Consider the following 24,266-nt stretch of genomic DNA (forward strand, 5'->3'; position numbering starts at 1 on the left):
TTATTTCCCTCATTAAAATGCAAATCAATTTATAACATTTTTGACATGCGTTTTTCTGGATTTTTTTGTTATTCTGTCTCTCACTGTTCAAATAAACCTACCATTAAAATTATAGACTGATCATTTCTTTGTCAGTGGGCAAACGTACAAAATCAGCAGGGGATCAAATACTTTTTTCCCTCACTGTAACAAACAATACAACTCTATGCACATGGACTACTTTTAACAATTTCCACAAATAAATGTACAAAAACGAATTTAGTGTAAGAACTGTGCAGATGCAAACTTTTGTAACAGAATTACTGTGAAATATCCCTCAGGTTTTTATGCGACCACGTTTTCCAAAAACTGGTAAATATATGCTCAGAATTAAAGATGCACTATGCAGAAATCGCTCCTTCATTTCCTGGTTGCTAAAATTCAAATAGTTTGCCTAATTTCAGTTTGTGACAAAACAAGCAAGTATAGTGTAGAGAATCATTGTACCATCTAAACCGCTGTGAAAAACTGTATCGTTTCCATAACCAAAAATATTGTATTTTCAGCTGTTTGAAGCTGGTGTACAAAACCGAAAGTAAAAGACACAAAAATGAAACTTAAGAACAAGAAGTATTGAAATAGCGCACATAGAACAAATATACCGCTTCTTAGACTTGTTTTCAATGTAAATGACCAACCTACAGTGGGGAAAAAAAGTATTTAGTCAGCCACCAATTGTGCAAGTTCTCCCACTTAAAAAGATGAGAGAGGCCTGTAATTTTCATCATAGGTACACGTCAACTATGACAGACAAAATGAGAAAAAAAATCCAGAAAATCACATTGTAGGATTTTTTATGAATTTATTTGCAAATTATGGTGGAAAATAAGTATTTGGTCAATAACAAAAGTTTCTCAATACTTTGTTATATACCCTTTGTTGGCAATGACACAGGTCAAACGTTTTCTGTAACTCTTCACAAGGTTTTCACACACTGTTGCTGGTATTTTGGCCCATTCTTTCATGCAGATCTCCTCTAGAGCAGTGATGTTTTGGGGCTGTCGCTGGGCAACACGGACTTTCAACTCCCTCCAAAGGTTTTCTATGGGGTTGAGATCTGGAGACTGGCTAGGCCACTCCAGGACCTTGAAATGCTTCTTACGAAGCCACTCCTTCGTTGCCCAGGCGGTGTATTTGGGATCATTGTCATGCTGAAAGACCCAGCCACGTTTCATCATCAATGCCCTTGCTGATGGAAGGAGATTTTCACTCAAAATCTCACAAAACATGGCCCCATTCATTCTTTCCTTTACACGGATCAGTCGTCCTGGTCCCTTTGCAGAAAAACAGCCCCAAAGCATGATGTTTCCACCCCCATGCTTCACAGTAGGTATGGTGTTCTTTGGATGGAACCCAGCATTCTTTGTCCTCCAAACACGACGAGTTGAGTTTTTACCAAAAAGTTATATTTTGGTTTCATCTGACCATATGACATTCTCCCAATCCTCTTCTGGATCATCCAAATGCACTCTAGCAAACTTCAGACGGGCCTGGACATGTACTGGCTTAAGCAGGGGACACGTCTGCCACTGCAGGATTTGAGTCCCTGGCGGCGTAGTGTTACTGATGGTAGGCTTTGTTACTTTGGTCCCAGCTCTCTGCCGGTCATTCACTAGGTCCCCCCGTGTGGTTCTGGGATTTTTGCTCACCGTTCTTGTGATCATTTTGACCCACGGGGTGAGATCTTGCGTGGAGCCCCAGATCGAGGGAGATTATCAGTGGTCTTGTATGTCTTCCATTTCCTAATAATTGCTCCCACAGTTGATTTCTTCAAACCAAGCTGCTTACCTATTGCAGATTCAGTCTTCCCAGCCTGGTGCAGGTCTACAATTCTGTTTCTGGTGTCCTTTGACAGCTCTTTGGTCTTGGCCATAGTGGAGTTTGGAGTGTGACTGTTTGAGGTTGTGGACAGGTGTCTTTTATACTGATAACAAGTTCAAACAGGTGCCATTAATACAGGTAACGAGTGGAGGACAGAGGAGCCTCTTAAATAAGAAGTTACAGGTCTGTGAGAGCCAGAAATCTTGCTTGTTTGTAGGTGACCAAATACTTATTTTCCACCATAATTTGCAAATAAATTCATTAAAAATCATACAATGTGATTTTCTGGATTTTTTTTTCTCAATTTGTCTGTCATAGTTGACGTGTACCTATGATGAAAATTACAGGCCTCTCTCATCTTTTTAAGTGGGAGAACTTGCACAATTGGTGGCTGACTAAATACTTTTTTTCCCCACTGTATAACTCACATTTCTATATGAATTTGGTGGGGGTCGCCCAAGAAGTTACATATTGCAGCATTAAGATTCAAAGAAAGAATGTGGTGTCAGCCATGGCATCTTGAGTTTAACAAAAATCTATTTTGGTTATTGAAGTGGATTTACACCCGGTAACGGAAATACATCATGGGTTCCTGATCTGTACTACACAGAAATGCATAGTTATGGATATGAATGTCATTCTCCTCATGTTTTACAAGTTTGGACATCACAGCGCAGCACAGCAGAGTAGAGTTCTGTGCAGTAGAGTACAGTACAATATTACTGTACTATACACTACTTTTACTTACTGTACTGTACTATTCTATTGGACTGTACTATACTGTGCTCTACTCACTGTACTGTGCTGTGCTGTACTGTACTCAGTACCAGAGGTTGGAACCCAAATTATTTTCCAATCCGACCAGCAAAATAAAGTTCTGAACTGGTTCGAACCCAAAAAAAGTAATGGTTTATATTGTTCCTTTCTGTTCCTTTTTAAACCTCTGCAAATCAGTGTGGATAGAGCAGCTTGCTGTGGAGCAGGCAAAATATTTACATGCATTGGACAGATGAGTTTGCGACTTAAATTCTGCGGGTGGGGAGAGAGCGAGAGAGGGTGGAGGAGGCTTGGCTTGAAGCGCTGGGCATCTTGTTATGACATGCATTATCTGAATTAGGCCCACAGGACTATACCTACGGAGGAGTGGCTTCTATGAAGGAACTTTGAATGTCTTTGAACTTCAGAGTTGGCTTAACGTTGGACCAGCTAGCTAGCTAACAAGCTTGTGTGTGTGCGCAGAGCGGCGCCAGAATGAAAATAAAAACACATCTTACCTTTTTGTAAATAATAAATCCAATGTGAAACGTTATAACTAGAGTATCCTTAACTACCATTGAAAAGGTTAATTCATTCTTCTCTAATTAAAAATCTATCTCCCTAATTTCTGAATCACGCTTGTAATGTCAGTAGGCTACTAGACTATGGTTCAGAGGGGGAGGGGCCTACACACGCACACTCAATGGCAATGATTTTCAGGTGGCAGGCCGGCAGACACTGGAATAAGTTTGAGTTTATGCTTTGCATAGGCACTTTGTTGCGTTTTTTTTGTGGCACTGGAAAAAAATGCCTGGAGCATAAAGTAACGTTATTAACCAGTTCCTATGCTTTTAAAATAACTTTCCTTCGCAGTTCTGAATTTCGTTATTTCCCGGTTTTGTGTTCTGTTACCTGAACCGGTTCCAACCCCTGCTCAGTATTGTACTGTGCTCTACTCACTATACTGTAATGTGCTATCCAAACTTTTGAAACATACATCTACAATGGGTTCAGATTTGGTCCGGTCCATCTGTGGACGTTAACATCAATGCCAGGTTGGACTAACCAAATTTCAACTACTTTTCAACATCCATGGAGGTGCTCAGTGGGTGAGGATGCTGGTTAAAGTAAATGGAAAGAGAGGGGACTCATGGGTAGGTGTCAGTAAGAGCTGGGAGAGGTGACATTAACTGGAAATGAGAGAAAGGCAGAGAGAAAGGGAGGGGTTGTCCAGACTCGGACTGTTTTAACACTCTTGGTTTGACCACCAGACGACAGAAAGAAAACCGTTATCAGCTGAACATAACAGTATGCCAGTGTAAGGGAGGACCCAACTGGTTTGTGACTACTATGATTTCCCATTGTAGCCAGTTTCATTTGCAGTATTTCTGTTACAGATTTGTTGGTAATTCCGTTACCAATTTGATAACAGTTTGGGTGTTGTGAAGCTAAGCAATTTTTTTATATAAAGAATCTGATTGGTTAGTCAACAGAGTGTGTGTTCCAGCTGCCCTGACATGGATGTAGGGCTGGGTGATATGGCCACAATATCAAATCGCAATATCTTTCTAATTTATGACAGTATGACGGTATTTGACAGTATTTTATGTTTATGTTTATGAATAATAAAAGTTCTAAATATGCTTATGAGTAGTGCATGACCCTAGGGTGGTAACAAATACTTTCTAAGTGTTTTTAATGAGGCTTTCTCTCTTCTGATTTGTTTTATACTGTTCAATCAAACTTCAACCCCCCCAAAAAAAATCTGAATTTGCATCTGTTTCTGCATTTCCTTCACTCATTTTTATCATTTCCACACTGTACCACATTTGTTTTGTCTTTGTATGCCTCTAGTTTGTGAAAGTCACTTTTTCTTTCCTATGGCAATTATTTTAAATGGATTCAATGGCAGTTATTTCGCCACAAGGGGCATTGTGCCGATTTCTATAGTGCTTTTGGCACCCGCACTGCCTTTATGGCAAAAAAGTATATTTGCACACCTTTGGCTCCAGTGCTGCCTCACAGGCACTATTCATGTCAAAAAAGTACACGTGCGCACCAGAAGCTCTTGCTAGCAAATTAGCAGTTCTCAACTGTTAGCAGTCTCGTACTGGCAGTAAAAACAGACGATTACCATAAGCTTTTGAGTTTCATCACTCAGTTATTACATTTCAATTACATTTAACAAACCAAACATTGAAATACTGTTATGTAAAGTTAAAATGCAAACCGGTCCATGCATCAATAACTGTATATAGTAAAATACTGTTTACAGCCCTACAAGGATGTGCCCTAACAGTGTGGCTGGTGTGTGTATTTAAATGTGTGCATGATCTAACACCTCTCTCTCGCTCTCTCTCTCCTCTCTCTTCTCTCCTCTCTTCTCTCTCTCTCTCTAGGTGCCCTGACGGTAGGCCTGGTGCGGCAGTGCCAGACCATCCACGGACGGGACCGCACCTGTATCCCCCCGCGGCTACCCCCCGAGTGGGTCACCACGCTCTTCTTCATCATCCTGGGTATCATCTCCCTCACGGTGACCTGCGGTCTGCTGGTGGCGTCCCACTGGCGCCGCGAGGCCACCAAGTACGCCCGCTGGATCGCCTTCACCGGGAGTAAGGGACTCTAGTGACCATGAAATGACCGTACCTTAATGACGGTTGAGTGTACTTCCGAGCTCAACCGAGTGTACCTTTACTGATAGACGTTACTCAGACACACACTACACTTGACCACTAAATAGTTGTACTTGGTCACTCAAACGTTAAGAAAACACCCTCCCTATCACCCTGTTAAGTAGCTTGACCAAACAAGCTGTAGGCCTAGGGACAGAGTCTCTCTCTTTCACTCCCCACTCCTCCCTCCAATCTCTCTCCCCTCTTTTTCATGACATTATTTACTTCGAATAACACTCCCCTCAACACCAGTGCATCCGTCTACGAGCAGATGTACCCTCTCTCCTACACGAAAGGAGGGGTAGGAGTAGAGGGAGAGAAGAGGAAAAGGGGAGGAGAAGGAGAAGGGGGGCTGTGAAAATATTGGTTTAGCTTTGCATTCATGTCTAACATTTCAGTGGTGAAGTTGATTCAGGTAAACCAATGGAACCTATGTGTGTGATGTTTGCGTCTTTTGTGTGGGCGGTGTGTGTGCGTGTGCTTGTATGCTGTGTGTGTCTTCTCTATTCTCCATGCCTCCAGATCATCCCTTTCCCTTCCCTGCAGCTCTTCCACTGAGAAGTGCATTCTATGGTACCTGTGTGGGCGTCATAGAGTACCACTCAATCGCTTCCTTTTGTCTTTCGACACTCATCCCCCTCTTTTTAGACAGGAATTCAGAGGAGACACTTCTTAACTCAATACCAACCCAAAATTCAGCAGCCCTGCTGAGCTGGGCTGTTTCGTAAGGCTGTGTAGGTGTTCATATTCTGATTGGTTGTTTAGCAAAGAGAAGAGACAGCCTCCCTCTCTCTCACTCAGTCACTCACTCACTCATACACACACATACACACACACACGTAGATACAGAGTTTTACTAGCACACAGCCACAAGTGAAGGAATTGGTGCATCACAGTCATTATCTGTTAGTCGTATTTAGAGATTAAGAATGATTCTATTTCTATGGTGTATTTACCCCGTGAATCACCCAATAATCAATTTCCCTCCAACCCCTCTAAAAAGAGGCGTTGTCAATGTGTTCATTGCAAATCTGTGTCACGTGCTAAATGTGATTTTATTCAGTAATGTTTTACAATCACACATCGCTCTGAGGCAAGTGATGAGGTTGCCCTGGCAACAGGGAGGAAATAGTCACAATCATCCAGGGTTCCGTTGGCCGTATCGGGTCCTCAGTGACACTCTCTCTCTCTCTCTCTCTCTCTCTCTCTCTCTCTCTCTCTCTCATGCTTTCACACTCTCCCTCTCTGTCTCTGCCGCTCTCCCTCTTGTGCTTTCACATTCTATCACTTTCTCTCCCACTCTCTCTCACTGCAGTGCAGACTACCACTGATGGCTTCTCTCAGACAAAGAGATGCATTTTAAAGAAACAGGGAAAGGGGGATACCTAGTCAGTTGCACAACTGAATGCATTCAACTGAAATGTGTCTTCCTCATTTAACCCAACCCCTCTGAATCAGAGAGGTGCGGGGGGCTGCCTTAATCGACGTCCATGTCATTGGCGCCCGGGGAGCAGATGATGTTGGGGGGTTAACTGCCTTGCTCAAGTGCAGAACGGCAGATTTTTCCACCTTGCCGGCTCGGGGATTCGAACCAGCAACCTTTTGGTTACTGGCCCAACGCTCTTAACAGCTAGGCTACCTGCCTCCAGAAAGAAAGAGTTTGAGAGAGAAGGAACGGGAGAATGTGTGTGGGGAGGGGGTAGAGATTGAGATGTGTGAAGGGGAGACTAGAGAATGACACTGAGCTACACTGGACCAGGAAGAGTGGGAGAGGGAGATGAAGAGAAAATGAGAGCGGGATTGAGAGACTGGAGAGGTAGAAAAGCATCACTTGTAACCTGAGAGCCAGCTATGGGTGAAGGAAAGGGGGAGGAGGAGAGAGGGGTTCTAAAGGGGGTGGAAAGTAAGAGGGCCTTGAGTATTTCCCTGACAGTGCTGAACACTGCACCTCACAGGGTTGCTGCTGCTGCTGTGTAATGGTTTGTGGAATGGGCAGGCCGGGCTTTCTCCTTTCAGGAAAGAGGGAGAGGGGAGGGAGAGGTAGAGTGAGGAGAAGGGTGGGAGACAGAAGGGGGATTAAAAGACAGATAGAGTTAAAGTGAGGGAGAGATTGATGAAGAAGAGCGAGAGTGAGTATGTGGTTTGGGATAAGGAGCATCCTGGATTGGCGCTCTGTGTTACAGAATGAAAGGTGCAGGGAGAGGGGGGGAGCTAATAGGGGGCTAACAGGTGATGATTGCTGGCTGGGGAAAGGAAGCTACCAGTAGACGTAGCTGGCCCAGGGCCACTGCCACCTGAAAGGACCGCTTTGTACAGCCAGCACAGGCCCCCTTCTGTCTCCTGTGCACTACACTCTTTACACTAGGCCCTAGCCAGGCCCCCTTCTGTCTCCTGTGCACTACACTCTTTACACTAGGCCCTAGCCAGGCCCCCTTCTGTCTCCTGTGCACTACACTCTTTACACTAGGCCCTAGCCAGGCCCCCTTCTGTCTCCTGTGCACTACACTCTTTACACTAGGCCCTAGCTAGTAGGCTTGGGCGGTATACCGTATATACCGGGGTATTTGGAAATAGCCACTGGATGGTTTTTAAATACCATCAATACTGTTGGAAATATTTCTTTGAAGTTATTTATTTCTTTGTTTTTTAATATTTGTAGCTACTTTTTAAATAAATACCTGCAGTCAACTTGTGCAATACATTAGGAGAGAAAGAAGATTGCATTCTTCATTTCACCTGTCACATAATTTTTCATTATGAAGCTTACTGGTAGTCCCCAGTCATGTGATGTTTGTTTAGATGAGAGAACAGAGCCTTGTGAGTCACTCACTGTTGTGCAGCACGCGCCAGGTGATCTAGTTACAGTATGGAATTCACAACTAAATATTTGCCAGCTATATACAGTTGAAGTCGGAACTTTACATACACCTTAGCCAAATACATTTAAACTCAGTTTTTCACAATTCCTGACATTTAATCCTAGTAAAAATTCCCTGTTTTAGGTCAGTAGGATCACCACTTTTATTTTAAGAATGTGAAATGTCAGAGTAATAGTAGAGTGATTTATTTCAGCTTTTATTTCATTCATCACATTCCCAGTGGGTCAGAAGTTTACATGCACTCAATTAGTATTTGGTAGCATTGCCTTTTAAATTGTTTAACTTGGGTCAAACGTTTCAGGTAGCCTTCCACAAGCTTCCCACAATAAGTTGGGTGAATTTTGGCTCATTCCTCCTAACAGAGCTGGTGTAACTGAGTCAGGTTTGTAGGCCTCCTTGCTCGCACACGCTTTTTCAGTTCTGCCCACACATTTTCTATAGGATTGAGGTCATGGCTTTGTGATGGCCACCTCAATCCCTTGACTTTGTTGTCCTTAAGCCATTTTGCCACAACTTTGGAAGTATGCTTGGGATCATTGTCCATTTGGAAGACCCATTTGCTACCAAGTTTTAACTTCCTGACTGATGTCTTGAGATGTTGCTTCAATACATCCACATAATTGTCCTTCCTCATGATGCCATCTATTTTGTGAAGTGCACCAGTCCCTCCTGCAGCAAAGCACCCCCACAGCATGATGCTGCCACCCCCGTGCTTCACGGTTGGGATGGTGTTCTTCGGCTTGCAAGCGACCCCCTTTTTCCTCCAAACATAACAATGGTGATTATGGCCAAACAGTTCTATTTGTGTTTCATCAGACCAGAGGACATTTCTCCAAAAAGTACGATCTATGTCCCCATGTGCAGTTGCAAATCGTAGTCTGGCTTTTTTATGGCGGTTTTGGAGCAGTGGCTTCTTCCTTGCTGAGCGGCCTTTCAGGTTATGACGAAATAGGACTCGTTTTACTGTGGATATAGATACTTTTGTACCTGTTTCCTCCAGCATCTTCACAAGGTCCTTTGCTGTTGTTCTGGGAGTTATTTGCACTTTTCGCACCAAAGTAAGTTAATCTCTAGGAGACAGAACGCATCTCCATCCTGAGCGGTATGACGGCTGCGTGGTCCCATGGTGTTTATACTTGCGTACTATTGTTTGTACAGATGAACATGGTACCTTCAGGCGTTTGGAAATTGCTCCCAAGGATGAACCAGACTTGTGGTCTTGGCTGATTTCTTTTGATTTTCCCATGATGTCAAGCAAAGAGGCACTGAGTTTGAAGGTAGGCCTTGAAATACATCTACAGGTACACCTCCAATTGACTCAAATGATGTCAATTAGCCTATCAGAAGCTTCGAAAGCCATGACATCATTTTCTGGAATTTTCCAAGCTGTTTAAAGGCCCAGCCAACTTAGTGTATGTAAACTTCTGACCCACTGGAACTGTGATACAATGAATTATAAGTGAAATAATCTGTCTATAAACAGTTGTTGGAAAAATTACTTGTGTCATGCACAAAGTTGATGTCCTAACCGACTTGCCAAAGCTATAGTTTGTTAACAAGAAATTTGTGGAGTGGTTGAAAAAAAAGTTTTAATGACTCCAACCTAAGTGTATGTAAACTTCCGACTTCAACTGTATCTTATAACTAATATGTTAACTGTCTAATATGTGCTAAATGCTCTGCAGTTGTGTATTTGGTTTGCTAATATAGAAGCTAGTTAGCTATCTAGCTAAGTGGTTAGCTTCTTCCAAAATCAAGTTTAGCTTGGTAACAGCAGAGAACCCCCTCCTGGATCGAGAGCCTTGCTGTCTAATATTTGTTTTGTGTGTACAGTATTTACACTAGGCCCCCTTCTGTCCCCTGTACACTACACTCTTTACGAAAAAAAATTACTTAAATATATAAAAGTATAAATCATTTAAAATTCCTATTATTTAGCAAAGCAGATGGCACAATTGTCTTGTTTTTTTAAATTTCGGATAGCCAGGGGCACACTCCAACACTCAGACATTATTTACAAAAGATGCATTTGTTTTTAGTGAGTCCACCAGACCAGAGGCAGTAGGGATGACCACGTGTTCTCTTGATAAGTGCGTGAATTGACTATTTTCCTGTCCTGCTAAGCATTCAAAATGTAATGAGTACTTTTGGTTGTCAGGGAAAATGTATGGAGTCAAAAGTAAAATATTTTATTTAGGAATGTAGTAAAGTAAAGTACAGATACCCCCAAAAACTACTTAAGTAGTACTTTATAGTATTTTTACTTAAGTTACCAGTGGTGTAAAGTACTTATCAGCTAAGGTAGTTTGAGAAACACTGAGCTAAGGTAGATTTACCTAATCCAGTCCCTCTCCTGTCATTGCCAACGGGCCGGCCGCTGTGGTTCTGGCGTGTGGTGGGTAAACACATGGCCGTGGCAGTGAGGACAGACGTAAATATTAGCCATGTCTGCCCAGCCCGGCAGGTTAGCCAGACAGCACTCTCCTCGCTAGCTGGCAGGACAGACAGGACACATTCAGCCAGCCTGCCTGCTAGCGTAGAGAGGGCCATAGAGAGCCAGCAGCATTATCTGAGCTGTTTTAGCTAGGCTAAATCAGTCCCTTTCTGAGTGGGAAAAATAGCCTGTTTGGGCTGGAGGACATGATGTGTAGCTGTAGTGTTGTGGAAGCATATGAGGAGTTATTGCCCCAGGCCTCTTTTTGGATTTCCATCTACCTGCGTTTAGAAAATCTGCCCAATGATTGAAGCCTTAGTTACGGCACTGTGTGAATGGAAGAAAGTTTCATATGTAAGCCTTTGATTGTGTCTGGCAAAGCAACTTGATTCGATTTAGTCCGTTTCCAGTTTGTCTGTTCAGTGGTAATTCACAGGAATCCGAGAATTACCTTGTTTGACTTTCGATTGACAGTTGCACTTATAGACAAGACCCAGCTAACACTTCCCTAAATGTTCTCCTTTCACTAGTTGACATACAGTGCCTTCAGAAAGTATTCACACCTCTTGACTTTTTCAAAATGTTGTGTTACTTGCCTACACACAATACCCCTTCATGTTAAAGTGGAATTATCTTTTATTTATGTATAACAAATTAAAATCTGAAATGTCTTTAGTCATTATGTATTCAAGCCCTTTGTTATGGCAAGCCTAAATAAGTTCAGGAGTAAACATTTGCTTAACAAGTCACATAATAAGACTCACTCTGTGTGCAATAATAGTGTTTAACATAGTTTTTGAATGACTACCTCATCTCTGTACGCCACAGATGCAATTATCTGTAAGGTCCCTCAGTCGAGCAGTGAATTCCAAACACAGATTCAACCAGGGAGATTTTCTAATGCCTCGCAAAGAAGGGCACCTATTGGTAGATGGGTACAAATTAAAAAAGCAGACATTGAATATCCCTTTGAGCATGGTGAAGTTATTCATTACACTTTGGATGGTTTGTCAATACACCCAGTCACTACAAAGATACAGGCATCCTTCCTAACTCAGTGCCAGAGAGGAAGGAAACCACTCAGGGATTTTCAATGGGCCAATGGTGACTTTAAAACAGTTAGAGAGAACTGAGGATGGATCAACAACATTGTAGTTACTCCACAATACTAACCTAATTGATAAAGTGAAAAGAAGGAGGCCTTTACAGAATAAAAATATTCCAAAACATGCACCCTGTTTGCAACAAGGCACTAAAGTAATACTGCAAAAAATTACCTTTTTGTCCTGAATACAAAGTCTTATGTTTGGGGCAAATCCAAAACAACACATTACTAAGTATCACTCTCCATATTTTCAAGCATAGTGGTGGCTGCGTCATGTTATGGGTATGCTTGTAATCATTAAGGACAGGGGAGTTTTTCAGGATAAACAAAATAAACAAAAGGGAGCTAAGCACAGAAAAAATCCTATAGGAAAACCTGGTTCAGGCTGCTTTCCACCAGACACTGGGAGATTAATTCACCTTTCAGCAGGATATTAACCTAAAACACAAGGCCAAATCTACACTGGAGTTGCTTACCAAAAAGAGTGGATGTTCCTGAGTGGCCTAGTTACAGTTTTGACTTAAATTTACTTGGAAATCTATGGCAAGACCTGAAAATGGTTGTCTAGCAACGATCAACAACCAATTTGACAGAGCTTGAAGAATTTGGAAAATAATAATGGGCAAATGTTGTGTGTGGGAAGCTCTTAGAGACGTACCCAGAAAGACTCAGAGCTGTAATCGCTGCCAAAGGTGATTTTAACATGTATTGACTCAGGGGGTTGAATACTTATCTAATCAAGATATATTAGTGTTTTATTTTTCCTGAATTTTCCACTTTGACATTGCTGGCAAAAAATGACAATTATATCTATTTTAGTCCCACTTTGTAACACAACAAAATGTTGATTTGTAGGGGTCCAGATTTTGCAGCTCTTTCAGAACATCAACTGTCTGAATTTGTGTGAAGGAGAAGCGGGGGGTGCATGGGCAAGTTGCAGTGGAGGGTGCAGAGCTGGTGACCGGGGTAGTGGTAGCCAGGTGGAAAGCATGGCCAGCCGTAGCAAAATGCTTGTTGAAATTCTCTATTATTGTAGATTTATCGGTGGTGATAGTGTTTCCTAGCCTCAGTGCAGTGGGCAGCTGGGAGGAGATGCTCTTATTCTCCATGGACTTTACAGTGTCCCAAAACTTTTTGGAGTTAGTGCTACAGGATGCAAATTTCTGTTTGAAAAAGCTAGCCTTTGCTTTCCTAACTGCTTGTGTATATTTGCTCCTAACTTCCCTGAAAAGTTGCATATCGCGGGGGCTATTCGATGCTAATGCAGTACGCCACAGGATGTTTTTGTGCTGGTCAAGGGCAGTCAAGTCTGAGGAGAACCAGGGGCTATATCTGTTCTTAGTTCTGAATTCATGCTTATTTAAGATTGAGAGGAAAGCACTTGTAAAGAACAACCAGGCACCCTCTACTGACGGAATGAGATCGATATCCATCCAGGATACCTGGGCCAGGTCAATTAGGAAGGCCTGCTCGCTAAAGTGTTTTAGGGAGCGTTTGACAGTGATGAGGGGTGGTCGTTTGACCGCGGACCCGTTACGGACGCAGGCAATAAGGCAGTGATCGCTGAGATCCTGGTTGAAGACAGCGGAGGTGTATTTAGAGGGTAAGTTAGTCAGGATGATATCTATAAGGGTGCCCATGTTTACGGATTTAGGGTTGTACCTGGTAGGTTCCTTGATAATTTGTGTGAGATTGAGGGCATCTAGTTTGGATTGTAGGATGGCCGGGGTGTTAAGCATATCCCAGTTTAGGTCACCAAGCAGTACGAACTCTGAGGATAGATGGGGGGCAATCAATTTACATATGGTGTCCAGGGCACAGCTTGGGGCTGAGGGGGGTCTGTAGCAAGCGGCAACAGTGAGAGACTTATTTCTGGAAAGGTGGATTTTTAGAAGTAGGAGCTCAAACGGATAGTATGATAGAGCTCTGCAGGCTATCTCTACAGTAGATTGCAACTCCACCTCTTTTGGCAGTTCTATCTAGACGGAAAATGTTGTAGTTGGGGATGGAAATGTCTGAATTTTTGGTGGCCTTCCTAAGCCAGGATTCTGCTAGAACATCAGGGTTGGCGGAGTGTGCTAACGCAGTGAATAACTCAAACTTAGGGAGGAGGCTTCTGATGTTAACATGCAGTTGGGTTGGGTGCCAGAGCAGTGACTTATTATCAGAGCGTTATATCACTTCTCTCAGCAGGAAGTCTAACACAGTAATTGGTGTCTTAATATTGACGCCAAGTGCTTGTCTCTTCAGAAGTATATACACTGCTCAAAAAAATAAAGGGAACACTTAAACAACACAATGTAACTCCAAGTCAATCACACTTCTGTGAAATCAAACTGTCCACTTAGGAAGCAACACTGATTGACAATACATTTCACATGCTGTTGTGCAAATGGAATAGACAACAGGTGGAAATTATAGGCAATTAGCCAGACACCCCCCCAATAAAGGACTGGTTTTGCAGGTGGTGACCACAGACCACTTCTCAGTTCCTATGCTTCCTGGCTGATGTTTTGGTCACTTTTGAATGCTGGTGGTGCTTTCACTCTAGTGGTAGCATGAGACTGTGTCTACAACCCACACAAGTGGCTCAGGTAGTGCAGCTCATCCAGGATGGCACATCAATGCGAGCTGTGGCAAGAAGGTTTGCTGTGTCTGTCAGCGTAGTGTCCAGAGCATGGAGGCGCTACCAGGAGACAGGCCAGTACATCAGGAGACGTGGAGGAGGCCGTAGGAGGGCAACAACCCAGCAGCAGGACTGCTACCTCCGCCTTTGTGCAAGGAGGAGCACTGCCAGAGCCCTGCAAAATGACCTCCAGCAGGCCACAAATGTGCATGTGTCTGCTCAAACGGTCAGAAACAGACTCCATGAGGGTGGTATGAGGGCCCGACGTCCACAGGTGGGGGTTGTGCTTACAGCCCAACACCGTGCAGGACGTTGGCATTTGCCAGAGAACACCAAGATTGGCAAATTCGCCACTGGCGCCCTGTGCTCTTCACAGATGAAAGCGGGTTCACACTGAGCACGTGACAGACGTGACAGAGTCTGGAGACGCCGTGGAGAACGTTCTGCTGCCTGCAACATCCTCCAGCATGACCGGTTTGGCGGTGGGTCAGTCATGGTGTGGGGTGGCATTTATTTGGGGGCCGCACAGCCCTCCATGTGCTCGCCAGAGGTAGCCTGACTGCCATTAGGTACCGAGATGAGATCCTCAGACCCCTTGTGAGACCATATGCTGGTGCGGTTGGCCCTGGGTTCCTCCTAATGCAAGACAATGCTAGACCTCATGTGGCTGGAGTGTGTCAGCAGTTCCTGCAAGAGGAAGGCATTGATGCTATGGACTGGCCCGCCTGTCCCCAGACCTGAATCCAATTGAGTACATCTGGGACATCATGTCTCGCTCCATCCACCAACGCCACGTTGCACCACAGACTGTCCAGGAGTTGGCGGATGCTTTAGTCCAGGTCTGGGAGGAGATCCCTCAGGAGACCATCCGCCACCTCATCAGGAGCATGCCCAGGCGTTGTAGGGAGGTACGTGGAGGCCACCCACACTACTGAGCCTCATTTTGACTTGTTTTAAGGACATTACATCAAAGTTGGATCAGCCTGTAGTGTGGTATTCCACTTTAATTTTGAGTGCGACTCCAAATCCAGACCTCCATGGGTTGATAAATTAGATTTCCATTGATAATTTTTGTGTGATTTTGTTGTCAGCACATTCAACTATGTAAAGAAAAAAGTATTTAATAAGATTATTTCATTCATTCAGATCTAGGATGTGTTATTTTAGTGTTCCCTTTATTTTTTTGAGCAGTGTATTTATTTTTACTTGATGGTTTTTTTATCTAATGATACTTGTTGCTTTTTTCTACACAGAGGATGCCACAGTAAGTCAGTGGTGGCCTATTATCAGGGTCCATACGTCTGTAATGACTGTAACTCTCTGCTAGCTTTAGCTAGTTTTCAGTAGATAATACAGAAACTATCTCTCAGTATATTCTACAGTAGCTAGCTATCTGTTTATGTATGGTACTGTAGCCAGTAGCTAGCTAGCTCTCAGTAGACTGTACAGTAGCCAGTAGCTAGCTAGCTCTCTGTATTGTTATATTAGCTAGCTAGCTCTGGTATATTAGCTAGCTAGTGCTTAGTAGGACATGCCTGGGGAACATGTCTGCAGTCTCTCTCCTATAGCTCCTGGCATGTCTCATACGGCCCCTTCATGATGTGACAGTGTTTGTGATGGGAGGGCCCTTCAATGGCTGCTGAAATGGAGAGAACACGGATACTCTACCATGTAGGAGAGAGGAGAGCAGAAGTCCTTTTACGGCAGACCGACAGCATGTCCACTGAATTAGCGTTAGCCTAAGTGATTAAGTTACAGTATATTAAATTAGCTTTTAAAGTAATTCAACTCTATATTTATACTACCTTTGAGTACATTTTATAGAGCATGTGTAAGTCCTTGGCTCTGCCTTTTCAGAGCATTAACTGCTTCAGATAGACAGATACAGAATCTATGCTATGTGTGGGTGTTCAGTTGGCGTTTGTGTCTCTTGATCAGGTCCTGAGTCCCTCTCTACCTGCTGCCCTGACTGTCTGAAGAGAGAGAGATGCTCCCTGGTCTCTGCTCCCTCTAGCTGAGTGGATTATGAAATTGCCTCAACGGGGTGCATCGGAATCCATTTAGATGCCTCCGTTTGTTACGCCAACTCACTTATTGCTTTCGCACACACATACACACACACACACACACGTTCTCTCCTCTCTCTCTCCATCCCTCCCTCTCCATCCATCCATTCTCTCACTCTGATCATTGTGTTCACCATGAGGCCAGTGTGTTTAATTGCTGCTCGGAAGCCCACTGAAAGGCCCATTATCTCTCTAATGGCCTTTACTAAAATTGAATTCAATCTGTGCCGAAGAGCGTCCCGTCTGCCTGCCTGTCGTGTTTGGAGCTCTTCTAAAATCCTGCATGGTCTGGTTGGTGTGTTCGTGGCCTTGGTAGATTCACGGTGGTGAGACTGGAGTGTTTCTCCACAGCTAAGGTCTATTTATGTAAAAGAGTTGAGGCGTAGTGTGTCTGACGTTGTGCGGTAGTATGTAGAGTGATGATTCAGTCATTAAATTAATCAATTAACAAATCAAGTCAATCTTTATTCTCCCAGAGGGAGATTTGGTTCACAAGCATCAAATCATCCCAGGGTTCATCCTAATTGAAATCGGAGCCGTCTCCACTGTAGCAAACACCACAGGAAATAGTAAACAACTCCAACATGTCTAACAACATTCTCCCCCCCCCCAGTGATCCTGTTCTGTATGGCAGCGCTCATCTTCCCCATCGGCTTCTACATCAATGAGGTGGGTGGCCAGCCATACAAGCTGCCCAACAACACGGTGGTGGGCTCCTCCTACGTGCTCTTTGTCCTCTCCATCTTCTTCACCATAGTGGGACTGCTGTTCGCAGGCAAGGTGTGTCTGCCTGGCTGACTGCGGCTACCGCTCCGCCACCTGGACTTTAAGCTGGGGCTGAGGAAAAACATACAAAGGATATAAAGAAAAAGGAGGGAAAATAAAATGGACGACTAAAAAGAAAAACACTGGCCAGAAAGCAGGGATGGGATGTCTCTGACAGACGGTGTGACGATATGCAGCTGGGACGGTTAACGCGGAATAACGAACTAACTGAGATGAATAGACATGGACGAATATGGACGCTGTCGAACTGACTCAGGCTCTTTTTCCCTCTCTGCCTTTGCTTATTTAAAACATGTTATTTTTAAGTTGTTGTTGTTGGGGGGGGCGAGACAGAACGACAGCCGTCCTTTCCCCAAACCCCCTGCTGTTGCCATGGCGACAGTAACTATGACGTCACACCTTTCGGAGGCATTCCACTTCACCTTTCCTGCCCAGCGAGAAAATAAAACCGTTGTCATCTCAACCGTTGCTATTTCTGGCTTCTTACTTTTTCAGTTGTTGTTGTTTTTTTCCCATTTGGTGTTTTTTGGGGTTGTTGCTTTCTCCTTTCCACCCTTTTTCACTGAGGTGGTTTGAGGTGAAGTTAGGGCCAATGAACCTCTGGAGGAGCTGGAAGGGTATATTAAGAGGCTGCTTAGGGGGTCATTGTCTCTCTGCCTCCCCCATGTGTGGCCTGGGTCAAGAGTCACCTCAGCCATGGTTAGGTAGGAACTAGGGAGGGAGCTATTGGGGGTAGAGGGGGAAGGTTGGTTAAGATGACATCCTAGCTGGCTAGGCATGAGCATGTCCCCTTTGGAAGAGGGAGGGTGGACTGCTACATTGGCCTTTCCATCTTCACCCTAACCTTAACCCCAGCACCATGACCCATAGAATCCATGAGATTTAGACAGGTGCACTGTTCCAGAGAGGGGAGGGTAGGACCCCAGGCCCTGAGGACCAAGGTTCCTTAACTGGCCAGGCACCACACAGTAAGTCAAGCACCTACCAGCTGCTCTACAGGAAAGGAAAAAGGGAATGAAGACTGAGAGCACCTGGATTATTATGAAACATAGATGGGATCAGGCAGGAGTGATGTTTGTTTTGTTTTTGCTTTGTAATATAGTAATAAAAGGCACCAGGGACTGCAGGTCAGGTCATTGTGTGGGGCTGTGCCTCACTACTGTGCTGTGCCCAATGCCTGTGAAACACGCACACACACACACACACACACACACACACACTAACAGATTCACAAACACACACATGTGTTTCGGGCTCATTCTCTTGGAGATTGTTTGTTATTTGTTGTCCATTTCCATTCCTGCTCAGCTTTTCTTTGTGTTGGTCTGTATAATATGGATTGTGAAGAAACCCTTTCTGGTTCCTAGTTTGATTTGCTGTTGTGCCATGATCAGTTGTTCTCTTCACAACAAGGCAGAATTTCTGTTTTAGGAAGCACTGTGCATTCAACGGTAGAGCCAATAGCAGAAGAGGCACCACAAATGTGTAAAAAAGAGAACTTCTTACCTCATATTTTTTTCTTATTCAAAACTGCTACTATTATGTTTTCCAAACCATGGCGATGCATCCCTAGAAATGGTCTTGCCTTGATCAGGCAGCTAGGCATAAAGCTTATGATCAATGCAAATGATTTATCTTTCACTGAATAAAAAGAGAAAAAAGACTGTGTTTGAGGCTGATACAATCACTCTACATACTGTATAAGGTTTATTCTGTTTAAAGATGTTCAAGTGTTCAACTCCAGGCCTCGAGGGCCACCATGTCAGCTGGTTTATGTGTTGCCTGGTTTGTAATTGATCAACTAGTGTTGTTGACTGGCTAGGGAGTAGCCAATCACACCTGGTTGGCCTTGTAGAAACCGGTCTCTGATAATAGGCAATGACAAAAACCAGGGCGATGTTCAGTAGGATAACTTTTGAAACAGGGAGGTTATGTAAAATTTTATATAAAAAATATTCCAGAGGACCTCGTTTTATTTATTTATTTTACCACAAAAATAGGTTAATTTTGGGGGTGTTCGGTTAGATTATTTCGGTTTCTTATGGAATAATCTGTAGAAGAATGTGCTGTCTCCAAATGGCCTTCCCCTTGGAACGGTTTAAGACATTGCACTTTTTTCAACCGATGTGTTCACACAGACACAAACCTATGTAGAGGACAGAGGCCACCAAGGTGCATCTCAGTTGAAGGGCTACATGTTTTCAGTCTGCCTGTAAAATGCTTATTGTTTATGTGGAAATGAGCGCCAGTGAAGTTAGTGAAGAACAAAATGGACAGTACCTTCCCAACCCCGTGACTATTGATTAAAGTTGTTTATTTTTCAAGACATCTTAACAGTGCTTGCCATATTCACCTTTTGAATTGACTTAATCTCCAGTTAAGTTTTACAGTCAAACCTATGAGTGACCTTTCATTGGTGTTCATACTGCATTCATGTTTCTGTTAAATGTCTATTTTGTTCATAAGTCTGTTTGCTAAGTGTCCAGCCAAGATTGGACAAAGATTTACATCATGCAACTGATTTAGTTTTTCCTTCCATAATTTACAAAAGCTAATTATTTATAGTGCAAAAAGGAAAGACTGGGAGTTGGGAGAGATGTATCCACAGCAAAATGATCATCTGATTATGTGGAAGTGCACATTCACTGTTTGGGTAAGTTATTAGCAAGACACTAACATCATCTGACTGTATAGAATAAAAGGTGCCAACTATGCAACCGAAAATACAGTGCAAATAAAGACATGAGCTCTACAGTTGTAATAGTCTCCTCTTCCATCTAATTACAGTATATTGTCTGTCAACCATCTTGAAATGAATCAATGCCTGTGATGTGATCCATACTCTCAATTAAATCCAAAAGAAGGGAACTAAAGGGCCACATTTACCAAGCACTTGCACCAGTCCAAAGTTTGCACCTGTTATTTTCTGAGAGAAAGGAATTAGTATTTTAAAATGAAGTTAAACCATGAAAGTGTCTTTAGTAACACTTGCTTCACTCCCCTTGGATAACAACAGATGGAGCAACCTTCGCACCAGAGAAAAACATTTAAACTGCATCCCAAGTGGCACCCTATTCCCTGATCTGTTGGTATATAGAGTATAGGGTGCCATTTGGGACACAGTGATTTTACAATGCGGAATGTCCTAAATCTGGTTGTTTGGATAGAGAGAGCTGGTTCTTGTTTGGGTATTAGGTGAAGTCTGCCACTTTGCCATTCAAATGAATTTACCAGCTAGATTGACCCCCCTAGAGGCTATGTCCGTGCCCCCGTGGACATCTAATTAGCATAATAAACAAATCCTCATCAAAATCTGTCTGTTTAAAATGGAGCATCTGCGGTGGAAGGTGGCCGAGCTACAGCAGTGTTTGTCAGACCATGAGACATCCCGGTCTTCTCACGAAAATGTCTGTAGCGTCCAAACAGTTTGGCCTCCAAAATAATAGAGCCCCACAGTGGAGGTGTCATAATACCCATACAACCTAGCGGTCAAACAGGGAAATGGTTCCAATCGTTTTTCCACCATTCATTTTTCATATAGGGAATTTTAGAAACACTTTAAATAAGGGCTGTGTTTCATGTAGACTTACACTGGCGTGACGTTTTGATAACCATGTAAATCTCTCTTGGACAAGGGGATTTTTATCAATATATTCGGCTCTGTTTACTCTCAGATTCAAAAAATGCTAATTAGCATCAAAGTAGACATCATGCAAGACTACAAATCACTGCAAGCTCCTGCGCGTCATCTTTAGCTGACACCTTTGCTAACAGGTATTGTGTCAATTTAAAACTTGCACAAGACAGTTCACAGACTTGTCAATTTAAAGAAATGTAACCAATTTATTAATTACTAAATGTAGCTAACATTAGATAGTTAATCCAGAGATTCTTACCTTTGCCTCGATTTGGCAGTTTATTCCAGATCATAATGGCATTTTTTTTTTGGGGGGGGGGGGTAAATACAGGCGAATAGATTGATAATAGTCACCTTATCCTAGAGAGATTTACACAGTTATCAAAACATCACGCCAGTGTAAGCCTACACGAAACAAAGCCCTTATTTTAAGTGTTTCTAAAATCTCCTATGGGAAAAATTGGTGGAGAAACTATTGCAACCATTTCCTTGTTTGACCGCTAGGTTTTATGGGTATGTCACGCCCTGACCTATAGAACTCTTGTTTGTTGAGTCAGGGTGTGGAAATCTATGTTAGATATTCTATGTTTAGGTTCTAGTTTTTCTATTTCTATGTCTGGCCGGGTATGATTCCCAATCAGAGGCAGCTGTCGCTCATTGTCTCTGATTGGGGATCATACTTAGGTAGCCCATTGCCTACTGTGTCTTGTGGGATCTTGTTCCGTTTAGGCTTGTATGTATATAGCCGAAGGACTTCACGTTACGTTGTTTCTTGTTTTGTTGTATGTTTATTGAGGTAATAAACATGTACGCTTTTCACGCTGCACCTTGGTCCGACCCGTCTCTCAACGATCGTGACAGAAGATCCCACCACTAAAGGACCAAGCAGCGTGCCGAGGAGGAGCGAATAGCTATGTCACAGGTGGGCAAATGGTGGTCATGGGAGGAGATATTCGCTGGGAAAGGACCCTGGGCGAAGGTACAGGCCCGGGTAGGAGAGGATCAACGACGACGCCAACGGGACCAACCGCTGAGGAAGCCAGAGAGGCAACCCCAATAATTTTTTTGGGGGGATAGAAGGGTGGTTGGGGATCGAGAGAGAAGAGCCCCGACCACTGCACCCTGTGGGGTTCCAGTTGGAGTCCCTACGACCATGGGAACAGGAATGGGAACAGTTTTACACGGAGGAGTCGGAAGATGACGACGACGATGAGGTTCTGTTCCCTAACTCGTGGGGGTTTCCTGAGGAGTCCTCACTGGAGGAGGATTGGCGAGAGAGAGAGAAGGACTGGAGCTGTCTGAGAGAGGAGGCTACCACGTTACAGGGGCTGTTAGCTCAGAGGGAGCAGGAGTTATCCGTTCAGAGGGAGGCGCTACAGGTGGCTCAAAGGGAGAAGGAAGTAGGGGCGGCACAGAGAGAGGAGCTGGTCAGGCAACAAAAGGAGCGTATGTTCATTGAGGAACCTAGGTATGCGGAGATACGCACTGTGTCGCCAGTGCGAGTTCACAGCCCAGTGGGTCCTGTGCCAGCGCCCCGCACGTGTTGTGCGAAAGTGGGCATCCAGCCAGGACGGGTTGTGCCAGCTCCCCGCACCAAACCAGTGGTGCGTGTTCCCAGTCCGGTACGGCCCGTACCTGCTCCTCGCACCAAACCAGTGGTGTGTGTCTCCAGTCCGGCCCGGCTCGTTCCTGCTCCTCACACCAGACCTGTGGTGCGTGTCTCCGGCCCGGCCCGTTCCTGCTCCTCGCACCAAACCAGTGGTGCCTGTCGCCAGCCCGGTACGCCCCGTACCTGCTCCCCGCACCAAACCTGTGGTGCGTGTATCCAGTCCAGTACGGCCCGTACTTGCTCCCCGCACCAAACCAGTGGTGCGTGTCGCCAGCCCGGTACGCCCCGTACCTGCTCCCCGCACCAAACCAGTGGTGCGTGTATCCAGTCCGGCACGACCCGTGCCTACGCCTCGCACCAAACCAGTGGTGCGTGTCTCCAGTCCGGCACGACCCGTGCCTGCTCCTCGCACCAAACCAGTGGTGCGTGTCTCCAGTCCGGCACAGCCCGTGCCTACTCCTCGCACCAAACCAGTGGTGCGTGTCTCCAGTCCGGCACGACCCGTGCATGCTCCTGCACCAAACCAGTGGTGCGTGTCTCCAGTCCGGCACGGCCCGTGCCTGCTCCTCGCACCAGACCAGTGGTGCGTGTGCCCAGACCAGCTCCGGTCAACGGCTCCACTCCGGAGCCAGAGCAGTCCGCTCCACCGGTGCCTAGTCCAGCTCCGGTCAGCGGTTCCACTCCGGAGCCAGAGTAGTTTGCTCCACCGGTGCCCAGTCCAGCTCCGGTCAGCGGCTCCACTCCGGAGCCAGAGCAGTCCGCTCCACCGGTGCCTAGTCCATCTCCGGTCAGCGGATCCATTCCGGAGCCAGAGCAGTCCGCTCCACCGGTTTCCAGTCCAGCTCCGGTCAGCGGTTCCACTCCGGAGCCAGAGCAGTCCGCTCCACCGGGATCCAGTTCAGCTTCGGTCAGCGGCTCCACTTCAGACCCAGAAGTCAGCCCCTCTCCAGGGTCGGGGCCTCCCACACCAGGGTCCAGACAGGGCTTGATGCATCGTGGGAGGAAGGAGAGGGGAAGCATCGCGCCGAGGTTCAGACCAGACCAGGGGCGCAACGGGAAGGCAGAGAGGGAGAGGTCGTCACACCCGGAGCCGGATCCGCCTCCGAGGCTGAAAGCCCACCCGGACCCTCCCCTGTCATGTCAGGTTTGTGCGGACGGAGTCCGCACCTTTGGGGGGGGGGGGACTCTTGTTTGTTGAGTCAGGGTGTGGAATTCTATGTTAGATATTCTATGTTTAGGTTCTAGTTTTTCTATTTCTATGTCTGGCCAGGTATGATTCCCAATCAGAGGCAGCTGTCGCTCATTGTCTCTGATTGGGGATCATACTTAGGTAGCCCATTGCCTACTGTGTCTTGTGGGATCTTGTTCCGTTTAGGCTTGTATGTGTATAGCCGAAGGACTTCACGTTACGTTGTTTATTGTTTTGTTGTATGTTTATTGAGGTAATAAACATGTACGCTTTTCACGCTGCACCTTGGTCCGACCCGTCTCTCAACGATCGTGACAGGGTATTATGACTCATACTGTGGTACTCTATATGACCACTCTATGAAAAGATGAGACTCTCACAAACACGATGGTGTTCTCCGTTTTGTGTTCTCTACGACCTCCACAAGCGTCATGGGACTCGTCAGAAGTCAGAACCGCAGATCTGCCAACTTCTGTCTGTAGCGTCCAAACAGTTTGGGCTACACACTAATATGACCCCTCTATAGAAAGGTGAGACTCTCACAAACATTTCAGTTGTTTTGCTCTATTAACCTCACAAGACTCGTCTGAAGGTAGCCGGTACCAGTTAAAAGTTTAGTGCCAAAAAAAAAAGGTTAAATATAGGCT

The 24,266-nt window shown here is 44.8% G+C and overlaps 1 protein-coding gene across 1 annotated transcript in view; it reads left to right on the top strand.

Moving 5' to 3' along the window:
• The window catches only part of LOC121557104 (uncharacterized protein C16orf52 homolog B), a 38,217-nt gene extending 17,698 nt beyond the window's left edge, over nucleotides 1–20,519 (top strand). Inside the window, exons 2-3 of the mRNA XM_041870973.2 lie at nucleotides 5,016–5,228; nucleotides 17,012–20,519. Of these exons, the coding sequence (XP_041726907.1) occupies nucleotides 5,016–5,228; nucleotides 17,012–17,196 (398 nt within the window). The 3' untranslated portion in view covers nucleotides 17,197–20,519. The remainder of the gene's footprint in view (nucleotides 1–5,015; nucleotides 5,229–17,011) is intronic.
• Nucleotides 20,520–24,266: the final 3,747 nt, after the last annotated feature.

This window comes from Coregonus clupeaformis, unplaced genomic scaffold (assembly GCF_020615455.1).
Source record: "Coregonus clupeaformis isolate EN_2021a unplaced genomic scaffold, ASM2061545v1 scaf0145, whole genome shotgun sequence".
NCBI lineage: Eukaryota > Metazoa > Chordata > Actinopteri > Salmoniformes > Salmonidae > Coregonus > Coregonus clupeaformis.